This window comes from Lutra lutra, chromosome 8 (genome assembly GCF_902655055.1).
Source record: "Lutra lutra chromosome 8, mLutLut1.2, whole genome shotgun sequence".
Taxonomy (NCBI): domain Eukaryota; kingdom Metazoa; phylum Chordata; class Mammalia; order Carnivora; family Mustelidae; genus Lutra; species Lutra lutra.
In genome coordinates, this window is record NC_062285.1 from 91,685,973 (window position 1) to 91,702,353 (window position 16,381).

The 16,381-nt window shown below is 39.4% G+C and overlaps 1 protein-coding gene across 6 annotated transcripts in view; it reads right to left on the minus strand.

Annotated features, from left to right (window-relative positions):
* Window positions 1-16,381, minus strand: part of KLRG1 (killer cell lectin like receptor G1) — an 85,453-nt gene that overhangs the window by 36,739 nt on the left and 32,333 nt on the right. For 4 of the 6 annotated variants that reach the window (XM_047743046.1, XM_047743047.1, XM_047743048.1 and 1 more), the window contains 3 exons: window positions 7,446-7,529; window positions 4,606-4,706; window positions 4,122-4,221 (listed from right to left, as the gene is read on the minus strand). In XM_047743046.1, the coding sequence (XP_047599002.1) occupies window positions 4,122-4,221; window positions 4,606-4,706; window positions 7,446-7,529 (285 nt within the window). Of the gene's footprint in view, window positions 1-2,594; window positions 4,222-4,605; window positions 4,707-7,445; window positions 7,530-16,381 lie in introns of those variants that run through there. The other 2 variants (XM_047743043.1, XM_047743044.1) reach the window with 2 other exon arrangements.

Sequence of the window (16,381 nt, forward strand, 5' to 3'; positions counted from 1 at the left end):
TCAAATAAATAAATAAAATCTTTTTTAAAAATTGTGTTTTGTTTTTGTTTCCTTTTTAAAAGTTGTGCTATTATTGGTTCTACACTCCCTAGAATACTACTGCTTTGTGAAAGTCCAACTGGATGCAGCGCCCTCCATGTATTTAGTACATTTGTAAGCCTGGGTCTCTTACTACTTGATATGTTTGCATTAATTAAGAGAGAAACTTAGTAGCTTGGTAGCTCAGTTAGAGGGGAGGGGTAATCTGCTCCTAGATGGGTCTAAACTGAGCCATACTCGTCTGGGTAAGAGTTGGGAAACACAACCTCTGTAAATTTAAAAAAAAAAAAAAAAATTAGTCGAACATCACATAGTAGGCAGCCATTAAATTATTTTAAAAGTTAATTTATGGGGGTGCCTGGGTGGCTCAGTGGGTTAAAGCCTCTGCCTTCGGTTCGGGTCATGATATCAGGGTCCTGGGATTGAGCCCCGCATCCTGCTCTCTGCTCAGCGGGGAGCCTGCTTCCCTCTCTCTCTGCCTGCCTCTCTGCCTACTTGTGATCTCTGTCAAATAAATAAATAAAATCTTTTAAAAAAAAAGTTAATTTATGAAGAAAAACCTTCTGTACAGATTGGGAAAAAAATATTTTCACGGAGATAACTGTATGATCAAGAGAGTTAACTTTTTATTTTTGCTTTACTAGTGCCACGAACTTGCCAGGGGTAACTTGTTTGGTTCAAGAAAACTGTGGTTTTCTTTCCTAGGATTTGTTGCTAAATGCCAAAAGACATTTTTGAACTGTACATTTGATCAGATTGTTAGCCTTTTCTGTTTTCCTTCTTTTGAAAATCCTTGACTAAAAAACATCTGAATTTTTTTTTAATGGTGTTGGGAAGACTAGTCAAAAGTATGCAAAAGAATGAAAATGGACCACTTTCTTGCACCAGACACAAAGATAAACTCAAACTTTATTTCACTAGGCAAGGGAAAAGAATTTGAGTTAGTAACTGACCCTGGCTCCTAATGAGTAAGTCCAGGGAACAAATAAATAGCTAGGAGATCGGGGCGCCTGGGTGGCTCAGTGGGTTAAAGCCTCTGCTTTTGGCTCAGGTCATGATCCCAGGGTCCTGGGTTCGAGCCCTGCATTGGGCTCTCTGCTCAGCAGGGAGCCTGCTTCCCCTCCCCTCTCTCTACCTGCCTCTCTGCCTACTTGTGATCTCTGTCTGTCAAATAAATAAATAAGATCTTTAAAAAAAAATAGCTAGGAGATCAGTGATTTCTAATGTAACATCCTGAAGGGAGGAAGAGCAGGAAAGAACTAGATCCAATTCTGATGAGAGGTGGTGAGAAATCCTTGCAAAAAGACTGAAACTTCATCACAGAGAAGAATTGCCCACAAGCTACCTGCTCAGGGGAGAGCTTGGGAGGGCACCGTCCTCCTCTGCTTCTCTTTGAATAAGTAACTGAGATTGTGCGCTCAGTAGCAGCAAAGCCAGGGCCCAGGTGGAATCAGGATCATTATATCTTTAACCTAGCCGGAATCGCTATCATCACATTCGTAATCAACAGACACCCTCCCACCCCAGAGCAAACAGTAAGAGATCATAAGCAGACAGGAGTTTGTTTCTACCACTTCCTTCTCTAAACATTACATCCAAACCAAACTGCCTCTTTGCCTTTTTAGAGGCAGCTACTGAACGCATACATGGATGGGGTCAGGAAGGATTAGAAAATACTGTATTTCTTGCCCTTAATTCCTGTAAATCCTGTAACAGAAAAAACTAGAATAAGAATTTTTTAATTTTTTATTCATCCATTTTTTTATTTAATATTTACTGATACAAGCACTATTTTAGGTGGGGGGGGAGGATATAACAATAGATATGATCGAGTTCATGTTCCTCAAAAAAAAAAAAAAAAAAAAGAACTAGGAAAAATGGCCAACAGACACATGAAAAAGTGCTCAACATCACTCGACACCAGGGAACTACAAATCAAAACCAGAATGAGATACCACCTCACACCAGTCAGAATGGCTAAAATTAACAAGTCAGGAAATGACAGATGCTGGCGAGGATGCGGAGAAAGGGGAACCCTCCTACACGGTTGATGGGAATGCAAGCTCGTGCAGCCACTCTGGAAAACCGCACTCTGGAAAACAGGTTCCTCAAAAAGTTGAAAATAGAGCTACCCTAAGACCCAGCAATCGCACTATGGGGTACTTATCCTAAAGATACAAATGTAGTGATCTGAAGAGGCACATGTACCCAAATATTTATAGCAGCAATGTCTACAATAGCCAAACTATGGAAAGATGTCCATCAACAGATGAATGGATAAAGAGAAGTGCTGTGTATATACAATGGAATACTATGCAGCCATCAAAAAATGAAATCTTGCCATCTGCAACAACGTGGATTGAACTAGAGGGTATTATGCTAAGCAAAATAAGTCAATCAGAGAGGGTCAATTATCATATGATCTCACTGATTTGAGAAATTTGAGAAACAAGACAGAGGATCAGAGAGGAAGGGATAGAAAAATGAAACAAGATGAAACCAGAGAGGAAAACAAACCTTAAGAGACTCTTGGTCTCAAGAAACAAACTGAGAGTTGCTGGAGTGGAGGCAGGTGGGAGGGATCGGGTGGCTGAGTTATCAACATTGGGGAGGGTATGTGCTTCGGTGAGTGCTGTGAACTGTGTAAGACTGATGAATCACGGACCTGTGTCCCTGAAACATATAATACACTATATGTTAATTTTTTTAAAAACTGAGAGAAAGGTAAGAGATTGTAATCCAGCATCATCAACAGTACAGTACAGAATGATGGTCCCCTTCAGTATTCCCTCCTAGGTCTTTTAAACAGCACCTTCCCTCCCTATCTATCTCCAAACCCTACATTTTTTTTAATATTTATTTATCAGATAGAGAGTGAGCGTGAGAGTGAGTGAGCACAAGCAAGGAAGCGGCAGGCAGATGGAAAAGCAGGCTCCCCGCCAAGCAGGGAGCCCAATGTGGGACTCGATCCCAGGACCCTGGGATCATGACCTGAGCCGAAGGCAGACACTTAACCGACTGAGCCACCCAGGCGTCCCTCTCCAAACCCTACTTAAGAGAAATAACCAAGTTTTTCTCATTTTTGAGGCATTCATGCCTAAAATAACTTGGGAATCAAGCACATAAATGGCTTCTGTAAACTTTCCTCAGATTAACCACTATTGTGAAATTAACCTGCAAATCACACATCCACAACATGGAAAAGATATGGTCATATATCAGTTTATTCAACCACATCTATGCATGCCTAGAAAAATTAAATTCAGCCAAGGCCAGGTCTTTAAGTGGTGAAGAGCTGAGAAGCAGAAAGCACCACCCTGTTCTCATCCTCTTTCTACAACTTAAGTTCTCACTATTAGCATTATCCTTTAGAATATAGCTTTCTTCGTGAAGGGCCACCATTAGGATAAAAATATATTATGAGGAATAAGTAACATGCCAACTTCCTAGCACACATCAAAAACACCTATAAGGGGGGGGGGCCTGGGTGGCTCGGTGGGTTAAGCCTCTGCCTTCAGCTCAGGTCAAGATCTCAGGGTCCTGGGATCAAGCCCCGCATCAGGTTCTCTGCTCGGCAGGGAGCCTGCTTCCCCCTCTCTCTCTCTGCCTGCCTCTCTGCCTACTTGTGATCTCTCTTTGTCTGTCAAATAAATAAATGAAGTCTAAAAAAAAAAAAAAAGAAAACACCTATAACGCATGAGCAATAGTATATACCTGCGCAGATTTCGTCAGTTCGGACCATAACATAGAGGAAAGGTACACTTTTGACAGAAATGGTGGGAATGGGGAATGAAGGAGGCAGCATAAGTCACTACAGTAAGAAGTACTACAAAAAATTTGTATTTCCCAAACGATCCTAGATCTGATCTTTAAACTGTTAGGATAATATCTAAATGTTCACAAGGAGAGTCCAGCAACAAATCTGCAGTTCCCAGGGAAGCTGCACTAATCTTACATCGAATGCTATGTCCTAGAAGGTTCAGCATTCACCAAATACATGCTCATGGTCATCTGAGCATCCAGAGGCCTGCTCCCTCTTGTGAGGGAGCCTTACCACAGATCTGACTCCCTCAAAGTCTGACCTTCTTACAGATCCACGGTAAAGAAACTTCACAGCTAGAGGCTTGGAGACCGTTTCCATTGATGGCTCCACACTTCTGGATCAAGTTGTTTGAAATGATGCTGTAAGAAATCAGGGAAGTCAATCACTTAAGGTAACATGAGAGCAAAGGAGCTGCAAGACATGGAAGAGTTAAAAACTGGGCAGTTCTTTCTCCCTATTCAGGCCCCGCTTCTCTCAGTTCCCAGAACATTGGCCTCTCTTTTTTTCGTTGTTGTTGGGGTTTTTTGTTGTTGGTTTTGGTTTTTTTTGTTTTTTTTTTGTTTTTTTTTGGTTGTGGGGGGGGGGGGGTTGGCTCTTATCCACTATTCATTTCCTCTCCTGTTCTCTAGTTCCTTTCCTTACCCTTTCCTCTCCTCAGCGTCTGTTAACCTTGACCTATTTCCCCATCACATACTTTCTCTTCTCCTTTTCTCTTTTTTCCCCATTGTTTTGAACCCCCTTACCTTGAGATGTTTAGGGGTGACCCATCTCCCCACCTCCAGCCAGCTTCATTCCTCAGACCAATCCAGTAAAAATCATCTTTGAGTAACTGTTTAACTAGGCTCTAGGGAGAGATTGAAGATGATGGAAAAAGGTAAGAAAATGTAGGAAACCAAAGAAGTGATTCAGTGTCATGATCAATAAATATTCTTTATACTCCCTCTCATTACCATTATTATGGACTGAATATTTATTTCTCCCCAAAATTCATATATTGAAGCTCTAACTTATAACATGATGGTACCTGGGCATATGGCCTTTGGAAGGTTATTAGTTTTAGACAAGGTCATGAGGCCCTCGCTAATGATGAGATTAGTGTCCTTGTAAGAAGAAGGGGTCCCAGTGCACTCTCCCTCTATCAGGAAAGGACACGATTAGAGGGCAGCTGTCTGCAAGCCACAAACAAGATCCTTACCAGAGACAGAACCCATCAACATTTTGATCTTGGACTTCCCAGCCTCCAAAACTGTGAGACATCAATGTCTGTGGTTTAAGCCACCCAGTGATATTCCGGCTAGCATTTCAAGCTGACTAAACCACCACCTAGTCCAAATAACTAATCCCTCTTTTAAACTCTAATTCTAGAGTTACACTGCAGAGTGCAACATTTCCTATAATTCAACTTAATATGTATAATTGCATTCTATAGCATGAAAGACATTATACTCTGCCTTCCACTGTAACTTCCTCGGTTAGATAAAGTACTTAATAGGTATTCAAATAACTTTTACAGAAGAAAAGCTTAATACCACTATGGAAGCAGTCATCTTTCTCATTATCATTTAATACAAAATTTGTTATTAAGCTTGTAGCAATATACTTGCTTTTTTCCCACTACACTCCCATTTTTCAAGTTCTCATCAATCTTGCATATGACAAGTAAAATAAAAACAGTTCTTAAGGAAACAAGCATAAGACAAAATTAAGTGAATCCCATGCTACCACTAGAACAGAGATAACAGATTCTTTGCTCTGTACAGTCTGACATTCAAATGAAGGAGTTATACTCTGAGGTAATTGCCTCAATAAGTGGAATAAAATAAAGGATAAATCCCAGAAGATTAATTATATTGTAGGATTTGGTGTTAGTGTAATGAATAGACTTTGCAATAAACATCTTCAGCTTTGAAAATTTCTTTTGTTAGAGACTTTTCTTGTGATGCTGAATTTTCAGTGTGATGTTAATTTTTTTTTTAATTTATTTGACAGAGAAAGATCACAAGTAGGCAGAGAGGCAGGCAGAGAGAGAGAGTAGGAAGCAGGCTCCCCGCAGAGCAGAGAGCCCGATGCAGGGCTCGATCCCAGGAACCTGAGATCATGACCTGAGCCGAAGGCAGAGGCTTAACCCACTGAGCCACCCAGGCGCCCCTCAGTGTGATGTTAATGTTAACAAGTACTTGTTTCTTCATGAGCAAGAAGGATAAAATTGTAAGTCTGAAGACCAATCTATTGATGGGAAACAGTTACATATAACATAAGAAACTCACATCCAAATCTGCAAAGAAGTCAAATTATCACTCTTCGCAGATGATATGATACTTTGTATGGAAAACCCAAAAGACTCCACTCCAAATCTGCTAGAACTTGTACAGGAATTCAGTCAAGTGTCAGGATGTAAAATCAATGCACAGAAATCAGTTGCATTTCTTTACACCAAAAACAAGACAGAAAAAAGAGAAATTAAGGAGTCAATCCCATTTACAATTGCACCCAAAACCATAAGATACCTAGGAATATACCTAATCAAAGAGGCAAAGAATCTATATTCAGAAAACTATGAAGTACTCATGAAAGAAATTGAGGAAGACACAAAGAAATGGAAAAATGTTCCATGCTCATGGATTGGAAGAACAAATATTATGAAAATGTCTATGCTACCTAAAGCAATCTACACGTTTAATGCAATCCCTATCAAAATCCCATCCGTTTTTTTTTTTTTTTTTCAAAGAAATGGAACAAATAATCCTAAAATTTATATGGAACCAGAAAAGACCTCATATAAGGAGAGGAATATTAAAAAAGAAAGCCAAAGTTGGTGGCATCACAATTCCAGACTTCATGCTCTATTACAAAGCTGTCATCATCAAGACAGTACGGTACTGGCACAGAAACAGACACATAGGTCAATGGAACAGAATAGAGAGCCCAGAAACAGACCCTCAACTCTATGGTCAACTAATCTTCGACAAAGCAGGAATGAATGTCCAATGGGAAAAAGACAGTCTCTTCAAAAAATGGTGTTGGGGAAATTGGACAGCCACATGCAGAAAAATGAAACTGGACCATTTCCTTACACCACACATGAAAATAGACTGAAAAAAGGGAGGCCTGGGGGTGCCTGGGTGGCTCAGTGGGTTAAGCCGCTGCCTTCGGCTCAGGTCATGATCCCAGGGTCCTGGGATCGAGTCCCGCATCGGGCTCTCTGCTTGGCAGGGAGCCTGCTTCCCTCTCTCTCTCTCTGCCTGCCTGCCTCTCTGTCTACTTGTGATCTCTCTCTGTCAAATAAATAAATCTTTAAAAAAAAAAAAAAAAGAATCTTTAAAAAAAAAAAAGGGAGGCCTGGGTGGCTCAGTGGGTTAAGCCACTGCCTTCGGCTCAAGTCATGATCCTGGGGTCATGGGATCGAGTCCTGCATCGGGCTCCTTGCTCGGCAGGGAACCTGCTTCTCTCACTGCCTCTGCCTGCCTCTCTGCCTGCTTGTGTGTACTCACTTACTCTCTCTCTCTCTCTCTGGCAAATAAGTAAAATCTTTAAAAAAAAAAAAAAGAAAAAGAAGAAAATAGACTCCAAATGGATGAAGGACCTCAATGTGAGAAAGGAATCCATCAAAATCCTTGAGAAGAACACAGGCAGCAACCTCTTCGACCTCAGCCATAGCAACTTCTTCCTAGAAACATCACCAAAGGCAAGGGAAGCAAGAGCAAAAATGAACTATTGGGACTTCATCATGATCAAAAGCTTTTGCACAGCAAACAGTTAACAAAACCAAAAGATAACTGACAGAATGGGAGAAGATATTTGCAAACAACACATCAGATAAAGGGCTAGTATCCAATATCTATAACGAATTTATCAAATTCAACACCCAAAGGACAAATAATCCAATCAAGAAGTAGGCAGAGGACATGAACAGACACTTCTGCAAAGAAGACATCCAGATGGCCAACAGACACATGAAAAAGTGCTCAACATCACTTGACATCAGGGAAATACAAATCAAAACCACAATGAGATACCACCTCATACCAGTCAGAATTAAATTTAACAATTTAACCAGTCAGAACTAAAATTAACAAGTCAGGAAATGCAGATGCTGGTGAGGATGCGGAGAAAAAGGAACCCTCCTACACTGTTGGTGGGAATGCAAGCTGGTGCAACCACTCTGGAAAACACCATGGAGGTTCCTCAAAAGTTGAAAATAGAGCTACCCTACGACCCAGCAATTGCACTACGGGTATTTACCCTAAAGATATAAATGTAGTGATCCGAAGGGGCACGTGCACCCGAATGTTTATAGCAGCAATGTCCACAATAGCCAAACTATGGAAAGAAACCTAGATGTCCATCAACAGATGAATGGATAAAGAAGTGGTATATATATACAATGGAATACTATGCAACCATCAAAAGAAATGAAATCTTGCCATTTGCGATGACGTGGATGGAACTAGAGGGTATTATGCTTAGCGAAATAAGTCAATCAGAGAAAGACAATTATCATATGATCTCCCTGATACGAGAAGTTGAGAGGCAATGTGGGGGGTTTGGGGGTAGGAAAAGAATAATTGAAACAAGATGGGATCGGAGGGAGACAAACCATAAGAGACTCTTAATCTCACGAAACAAACTGAGGTTGCCAGGGGGAGAGGGTGGTGGGGTTATGGACATGGGGGAAGGTATGTGCTATGGTGAGTGCTATGAAGTGTGTAAACCTGGCGATTTACAGACCTGTATCCCTGGGGCTAATAATACATTATATGTTAATAAAAAAATAAAAAATTAAAAAAAAAAAAACATAAGGAGCTCAGTTTGTATGTGTTTCAGAGCATAAGTGAATATTTAAAGGTATTAATGTGTATCTTTTTTTAGATTATTTATTTATTTATTTATTTGACAGATTGAGAGGTCACAAGTAGGCAGAGAGGCAGGCAGAGGGAAGCGGGGGAGCAGGCTCCCTGCTGAGCAGAGAGCCTGATGTGGGGCTTGATCTCAGGAGCTTGAGATCATGACCTGAGCTGAAGGCAGAGGCCTAACCCACTGAGCCACCCAGGCACCCCTAAAGGTATTCATATGTATCTTAACAGATACTAAAGATCCTGGATTACAAGTGGTGGGCAAGCAAACATGTGTGCAGGAGCATTTGTGGACATTTGATAACTGATGTCCCTGTGTGTCCAGCAAATACTGTATGTATACTTAATGAGATAATGTCCTGCAACTTCTCAACACTCTACTTCTTATTCTTAATCCTCAAAGTCACAGCAAATCCCTTGTGAAAAAAAATAAAAACTAATAAGAAAGCATCCAAATTATATCTCCATTCCTTCAATTTTGCTACCAGGAATCTTGTGTGTTAATGGTTTTGTTTGGTCACTTGGTTGGTTTGGTTTTCTCTGGGTTGGAGTTTGATCTGATGGATGTTAAACAAAAAGGCCATAACTTGTTCCTGTGATCATGCACTTCCTGACTATTTGTCTCAAGCTTCCTTCTTACATTAATGCTCTGAGATAACCAGCGACTTCATCTGGCAGTGGCCATCACAAAAGCATCATATTCTCAAATTCAGTGAACTTGCTTTGATCTCTCTCCTCACTTAAAGACTTCTGTTTGGAGGAATAGAAACTCAAAAAGAGCAATTATTCCACAGCAATTTGGTGGCAGGACTTGGACTAGAACCCAAGGTCTTGCCCTAGTACCCAACACCTTGGCATGTCCTCTACTGAGATAGTCCATCTCTCTGCAACCCATCTCTCTCTTAAACTATGCTTTCTCAGAGTACCTGACTGGCTCACCTGGTATAACATGAGACTCTTGATCTCAGGGTTATAAGTTTGAGTCCTCTGCTGGGTGTACATATTACTTAAAAAATAAAATAAAATAGTGCTTCACTAGCCCTGAAAAAGATCATGAGACTCCTAGGATGTGTCAAGAAACATGCACATTTGGCTAAGAGACCAAATTCTCTTTGATGAAAGACACCAAGAAGACAACTTAAGTTTATATTATAACATTAGATTTCAGTATTATTTACTGGGTCCCAGTATTGCCACAGAACAGGCTGATGTATGAATAAGGAGGTCTACTAAAGTGAATACATCACATTTGTTTCTCATTACAACCAAGTTCAGATATCCTAAAACCTGGGCTGGGTGAGGAAGACCTCACACGGTAAAGTACAAACTTCAGAACGAGAGGGTGAAAAGAAGCCACATCAGGGAAGATAGGAAGTGTGGGGACATAATTCTGGAAAGAAAAGAAATGCAGGTGCTTCAGAGGGGAGGGAGTTTTGATCTTGGAAAGAGAGAAAGAGAAGAGAAAGAAAGCAGTGCAGGCAACTGCACAAGACAAACACCTCCCCAAAACCACTGACTGAGAAAATAAGAGCAGCTGATTATCACCTGTTTTTACAAGCCAGGGAGCCCAAAGTCTGAAGCTTCAGAAGTCCATTAGCCACAGCCCAGTGGAGCCTGGTGGTTACAGCAGTGCTTCCGTGGGGAAGGAAAGCAGAGACCTGGGACCAGACAGCATGATTTGAAGATCCCCTAGGTTGCACTGGAAGAGAGAGTTCCCCTTCTTGGAGTGCATTTGGGAGAGGCAGCATGGCCTCTCAGGGGTCAAAAGAGCTCATGGACACTAGTGTGCTGCCCTGTTCATTAGCATAGGAACAGAGACACCACTGAGAGCAGCATACCCTGGTGCCCACTTTTGCTACACTTTACCATAAACTCCAAGCCACTGCACAATCATGTCACTGCTTTTCTGGGACTTATGGACACCAGCTGCAGCATGGCAAGACTCTCTCCCAGAGGATCATCACCACTCTGCACTGCTCTGGGTCCCTAAAATTTGGAGTTTTGAAACCTAGCCATGAGCATGACAGAAAATACAGGAGTGCTGTGACATGCGGTGGGCAGATGGCTCAGTCACAGACAGCATGAGGGCAGGGTCTGATGGAAGCCAGGAACACAAGAGAGGAGACTGCAGAGGACTGATCAGAGGGATAAAGCAGCCAAAACAGAAAAACAGTGCATACTGTGAAACACATCCTAAAGCACCAGGCCTGGAACAGTCTAGGACCTCATAATATACCCATTATTCTCAGGAGCAGGAAACATAAGAGGCTTTCTAACACAGAAAAAACAGTGACCTACCCAAAATGACAAGACAGAGGAATTCACCCCAAAAGAAAGAACAGGAAGAAGTGATGACCAGGGAACTAATAATATGTCTGAACCAGAACTTAAAACCTATACAATCCTAAGTATACTAGCTGGGCTTAAGAAAAGCATAGAAGACACTAGAGAATACCTTTCTGTAGAAACAGTAAGAAATAGCAAATTTGAATAGACCCATAACCATCAAAGAAATTGAATCTGTAATCAAAAATCTCCCAACAGATAAAAGTCCAGGGCCAGATGGCTTCCCAGGGAAATTCTACCAGACATTTAGAGAAGAGTTAATACCTATTCTTCTCAAACTGTTCCAAAAAATAGAAATGGAAGGAAAACTTCTGAACTCCTTCTAGGAGGCCAGCATCACCTTGATTCCAAAACCAAAGACCCCACTAAAAAGGAGAATTACAAGCCAATAAGCCTGATTAACATGGATGCAAAAATCCTCAACAAGATACTAGCAAATGGAATTGAACAGTACCTTAAAAGAATTATTCACCATGATCAAGTGGGATTTATTCCTGGGTTGCAGGGGTGGTTCAATACTTGCAAATCAATCAACATGACATACCATATTAATAAAAGAAAGGATAAGAACCATATGATCCTCTCAATAGATGCAGAAAAAGCATTTGACAAAATACAGCATCCATTCTTGACAGAAACCCTCAACAAAATAGGTATAGAGGGAACACATCTTAACATCATAAAGGCCATATATAAAAGGCCCACAGCGAATACCATCCTGAATGGGGAAAACTGAGAGCTTTTCCTCTACAGTCAGGAACAAGACAGAGATGTCCACTCTCACCATCATTATTTAACATAGAATTACAAGTCTTAGTCTCCGCAGTCAGACAACAAAAAGAAATTAAAGGGCATCCAAATTGGCAAAGAAGAAGTCAAACTTTCACTTACATATGACATGAAACTCTATGTAGAAAACCCAAAAGACTCCACCCAAAATTACTAGAACTGATACACAAATTTAGCAGTCACAGGCTATAAAATCAATATACAGAAATCTGTTGCATTTCTATATACAATAACAAAGCAGCTGAAAGAGAAATCAAGGAATCGATCCCGTTTACAATTGCACTAAAAACCGTAAGATATCTAGGAATAAACCTAACCAAAGAGGTAAAAGATCGTACTCTGAAAACTATAAAATACTTATGAAAGTAGTTGAAGACACAAACAAATGGAAAAATATTCCACGCTCATGGATTGGAAGAACAAATATTGTTAAAATGTCTATGCTACCCAGAGCAACCTACCCATTCGATGCAATCCCTATCAAAATACCACCAGCATTTGTCACTGAGCAAACAATCCTAAAATTTGTATGGAACCACAAAAGACCCCGAATAGCCACAGCAATCTTGAAAAAGAAAAGCAAAGCTGGAAGCATCACAATTCTAGACTTCAAGCTATATTACAAAGCTGTGATCATCAAGATAGCATGGTACTAGCACAAAAACAGACACATAGATCAATGGAACAGAATAGAGAACCCAGAAATGGACCCTCAACTCTATGGTCAACTAATCTTCAACAAAGCAGAAAAGAATAACCAATAGAAAAAAGTCTCTTCAACAAATGGTGTTGGAAAACTGGACAGCAACATGGAGAAGAATTGAAACTGAAGAACTTTCCTATTCCATACACAAAAATAAATTCAAAATGGATGAAAGACCTAAATGTGAGACAGAAAACCATCAAAATCCCAGAGGAGAACACAGGCAGCAACCTCTTTGACCTCAGCCATAGCAACTTCTTACTAGACACAACTCTGGAAGCAAGGGAAACAAGGGAAAAAAATGAACTATTGGGACTTCGTCAGGATAAAAAAGCTTCTGCACAGAGAAGGAGACAATCAATGATACCAAATGACAATCTACAAAATGGGAGAAGATATTTGCAAATGACATATTTGACAAAGGGTTAGTATCCAAAACCTAAAAAAAAAAAAAAAAAAAAAAAAAACCCTATAAAGAACTTATCAAACTCAACACTCAAAAAACAATCCAGTTAAGAAATGGGCAGAAGACATTAACACTTTTCCAAAGAGAACATGCAGAAGGCTAATAGACATATGAAAAGATGTTCAACATCACTCATCATCAGGAAAATACAAATCAAAGCCATGATAAGATACCACCTCACACCAGTCAGAGTGACCAAAATTAACAACATGGGAAACAACAGATGGTGGTGAGGATGTGGAGAATAGGGAACCCCCGCTACACTGTTGGTGGGAATGCAAACTGGGGCAGGCACTCTGGGAAACAGTATGGAGGTTCCTCAGAAAGTTAAAAATAGTACTACCCTATTCTCTAACAATTATACTACTAGATATCTACCCAAAGGATACAAAAATACCGATTCAAAGGGGCACAGGCACCCTGAAGTTTATAGCAACATTATCAACAATAGCTCACTTATGGAAAGAGCCCAAACGTCCATCGACTGATGAATGGATAAAGAAGATGTGGTATATACATACAATGGAATATTACTCAGCCATCAAAAAAAGGAACGAAGTCTTGCCATTTGCAATGATGTGGATGGAACTAGAGGGTACTATGCTCAGCAAAATAAGTCAGTCAGAGAAAGACAAGTACCGTATGATTTCACTAACGTGGAATTTAAGAAACAAAATAGATAGACATAGGGGAAGGAAAATAGAGAGAAAAGCAAACCGTAAGAGATTCAATCTACGGAGAACAAACTGAGGGTTGATGGAGGGAGATGGGGGGAGAATGAACTAAATGGATCAGGGGTATTAAGCAAGGCACTTGTTACTGACGAGCACTGGGTGTTATATGTAAGTGATGAGTCACTAAATTCTACACCTGAAACCAATGTTACCATATGTGCTAACTAACTAGAACGTAAATAAAAACTTGAAATTTAAAAAAAAAAAAAAAGCCAAAATATGCACAGGTGTCATCATCCTCTTCTTCCCAGAAGAGTAACAAGTTCACGTGGGTGAAAGGGTTTACCCAAGGCTCCATACTGAATAAGCATCCAAGTTTTCTCTCCCAGGACTAAACTTTTGCGCTATATCAGGCTCTCCCCTTCTAGTAATAAATACAATCATACTGTGCCCCTGATTAATGCTGCCTGATGGTTTCCTCTTTCACATAGAATAAAATCATTACTATGTATTACAAGATTTTACATGATCTAGAGCCTGCCAACCATTTATTCATTTACTAGCTTCTAGTCACGTGAGCCTTCTTTCTGTTCTTTTAACATAACAAGGTCATTTTTACTTTAGGGTCTTTACATAGCTTTTCCCTCTGCCTGGAATACCCTTTCCCTAGATTTTTACATAGGTGTCATTCAGGCCTAGGTCTCATCTCAAGTGTTGCCTCCTTAGAGAGGCCTTCCTTGCTGGTCAATCTAAAGTAGTACCTACATTCACTCTCACACTGTTTCATTTTCTTCAAAACATGTATCACCACATTTATTTACTTGTTTGTTGTATGTCTTTCCTCTAATTAAAATGTAAGCACCATAATAGCAAGAATTTTTGATTACTACTACATCCCCACTACCTATGAAAATATATGAAATTATTTAATTATCTAATATTATTTAATAATATTTACAGAATTAAGGGATATAAAGACAAGTCTTGTGCCACAAGAAATTAAAACCTTTTGAACCCAAGTGCTCTGCCCTTTTTACTTTACCCCCATGGAGTACTTACTTATATATGTTGGGGGTAGGGAGGTAAACTGAAGAGTCAGGGAAGGGTAAGAGAAATGAAATGATGTCTTAATTTCCAGAATAGCTTGAAACTTTTCATGCAGTTTTTAACCAAGTTGCTTTAAAGGATTATTTAAAATAGAAAAAATTAGTTTGTCCTCATTCCTCTGGATATGGCAAGAAAAACAGTCTATTTCTTCCCTTTATTTCAAGGGTAAAGGGATATCTGATAAAGCACAGAAATGAACAAAGACTTGCTCAAAAACCTCAGGTAGAGGGGTGCCTGGGTGGTTCAGTGGGTTAAGCCTCTGCCTTAGGCTCAGGTCATGATCTCAGAGTCCTGGGATCGAGCCCTGAATCGGGCTCTCTGCTCAGCAGGGAGCCTGCTTCCTCCTCTCTCTCTCTGCCTGCCTGTGATCTCTGTCAGATAAATAAAATAAAATAAAATAAAAATCTTAAAAAAAAAAAAAAAACCCTCAGGTAGAGTCTGAGGAGCTGGGATTAGATAGTGCCCGCATACAAATGCCAACTCTGCACTAATTTACTATTCTCTCAACCCACACAATTTTAAGTCACATGATCAGACCAGTTTACCACTTCTCACTGGTGAGGCTAGAGAGTGAAAATTTTATTATCCCATTCAGAATAAACCTCAAAACCAGACTGTAATTATCAATGCTCTGTGTACTCTTGAACTCTGTGCGTGTGCGTGTGCGTGTGTGTAGAAGCAGCACAGAAGCATAAACAAGGGTGTTGACTCAGAATCCTCATCCTCCAGAGAGGGTATAAACAAAAGGACTCAGGTTTGTTGTATTTACTTTAGAGTTTGTGATGTTTGGTCTTATTTTAGAGAGAAAAAATGCAAAACCTAAAAGCAAAATGAAGACAGAGCTTAAACAGATAAAATCAGATATATTTTTCTTTCTTTTTCTTTCTTTTTTTTTAGATCAGTATTTATGCTTATATACCCACATACCTTTGCAAGTAATATTTTTAAATTATAACTTAAATATTATTAAAGCATAGAACATACTCCTTAAACTACCAAACTAACATGGCTTACAGGATATATCTAAGTTATTTCAATCCTTATGGAAATAAACTAATAATATGTCAAAGTTACTTGGTCATATCTTCAATTGGCTCATCTAATCTTAGGAACTATATCCTTAAAAAATGACTTCAAGAGAAATAATTCATATAAATATGCTTTAAATGAATAAAAATTAGAAATAAGAAAAATGTTGTCTAAAATAAGAAAAATAGATAAGCAATAATAGAATAATACAGAACCATAAAAAATAAATACCTACAATAATTTTTAAATGTTTGGAAAAAACAGTAAGGAAACAATGTTATATGATGAAAGCAGAACATAAATATAAGGTGTCCAAAAAACCTGGAAACATAGGATAAATATATTTTTAAATATATATATCTGTTATAAATGTATCTGTTATATTTCTAAATAATATCATTAATTTATTTTTCTTCAATCTCTGGATACCTTTTCATTTAAGATATTTAAAGCAATGGATGTAGTTATTAATTTGGAAAAAAAAGTACAATACAGATCACCCATAATATCTAAAATCAACTGGGATCTATTGTTTTAAATTTAGAGGAGTTT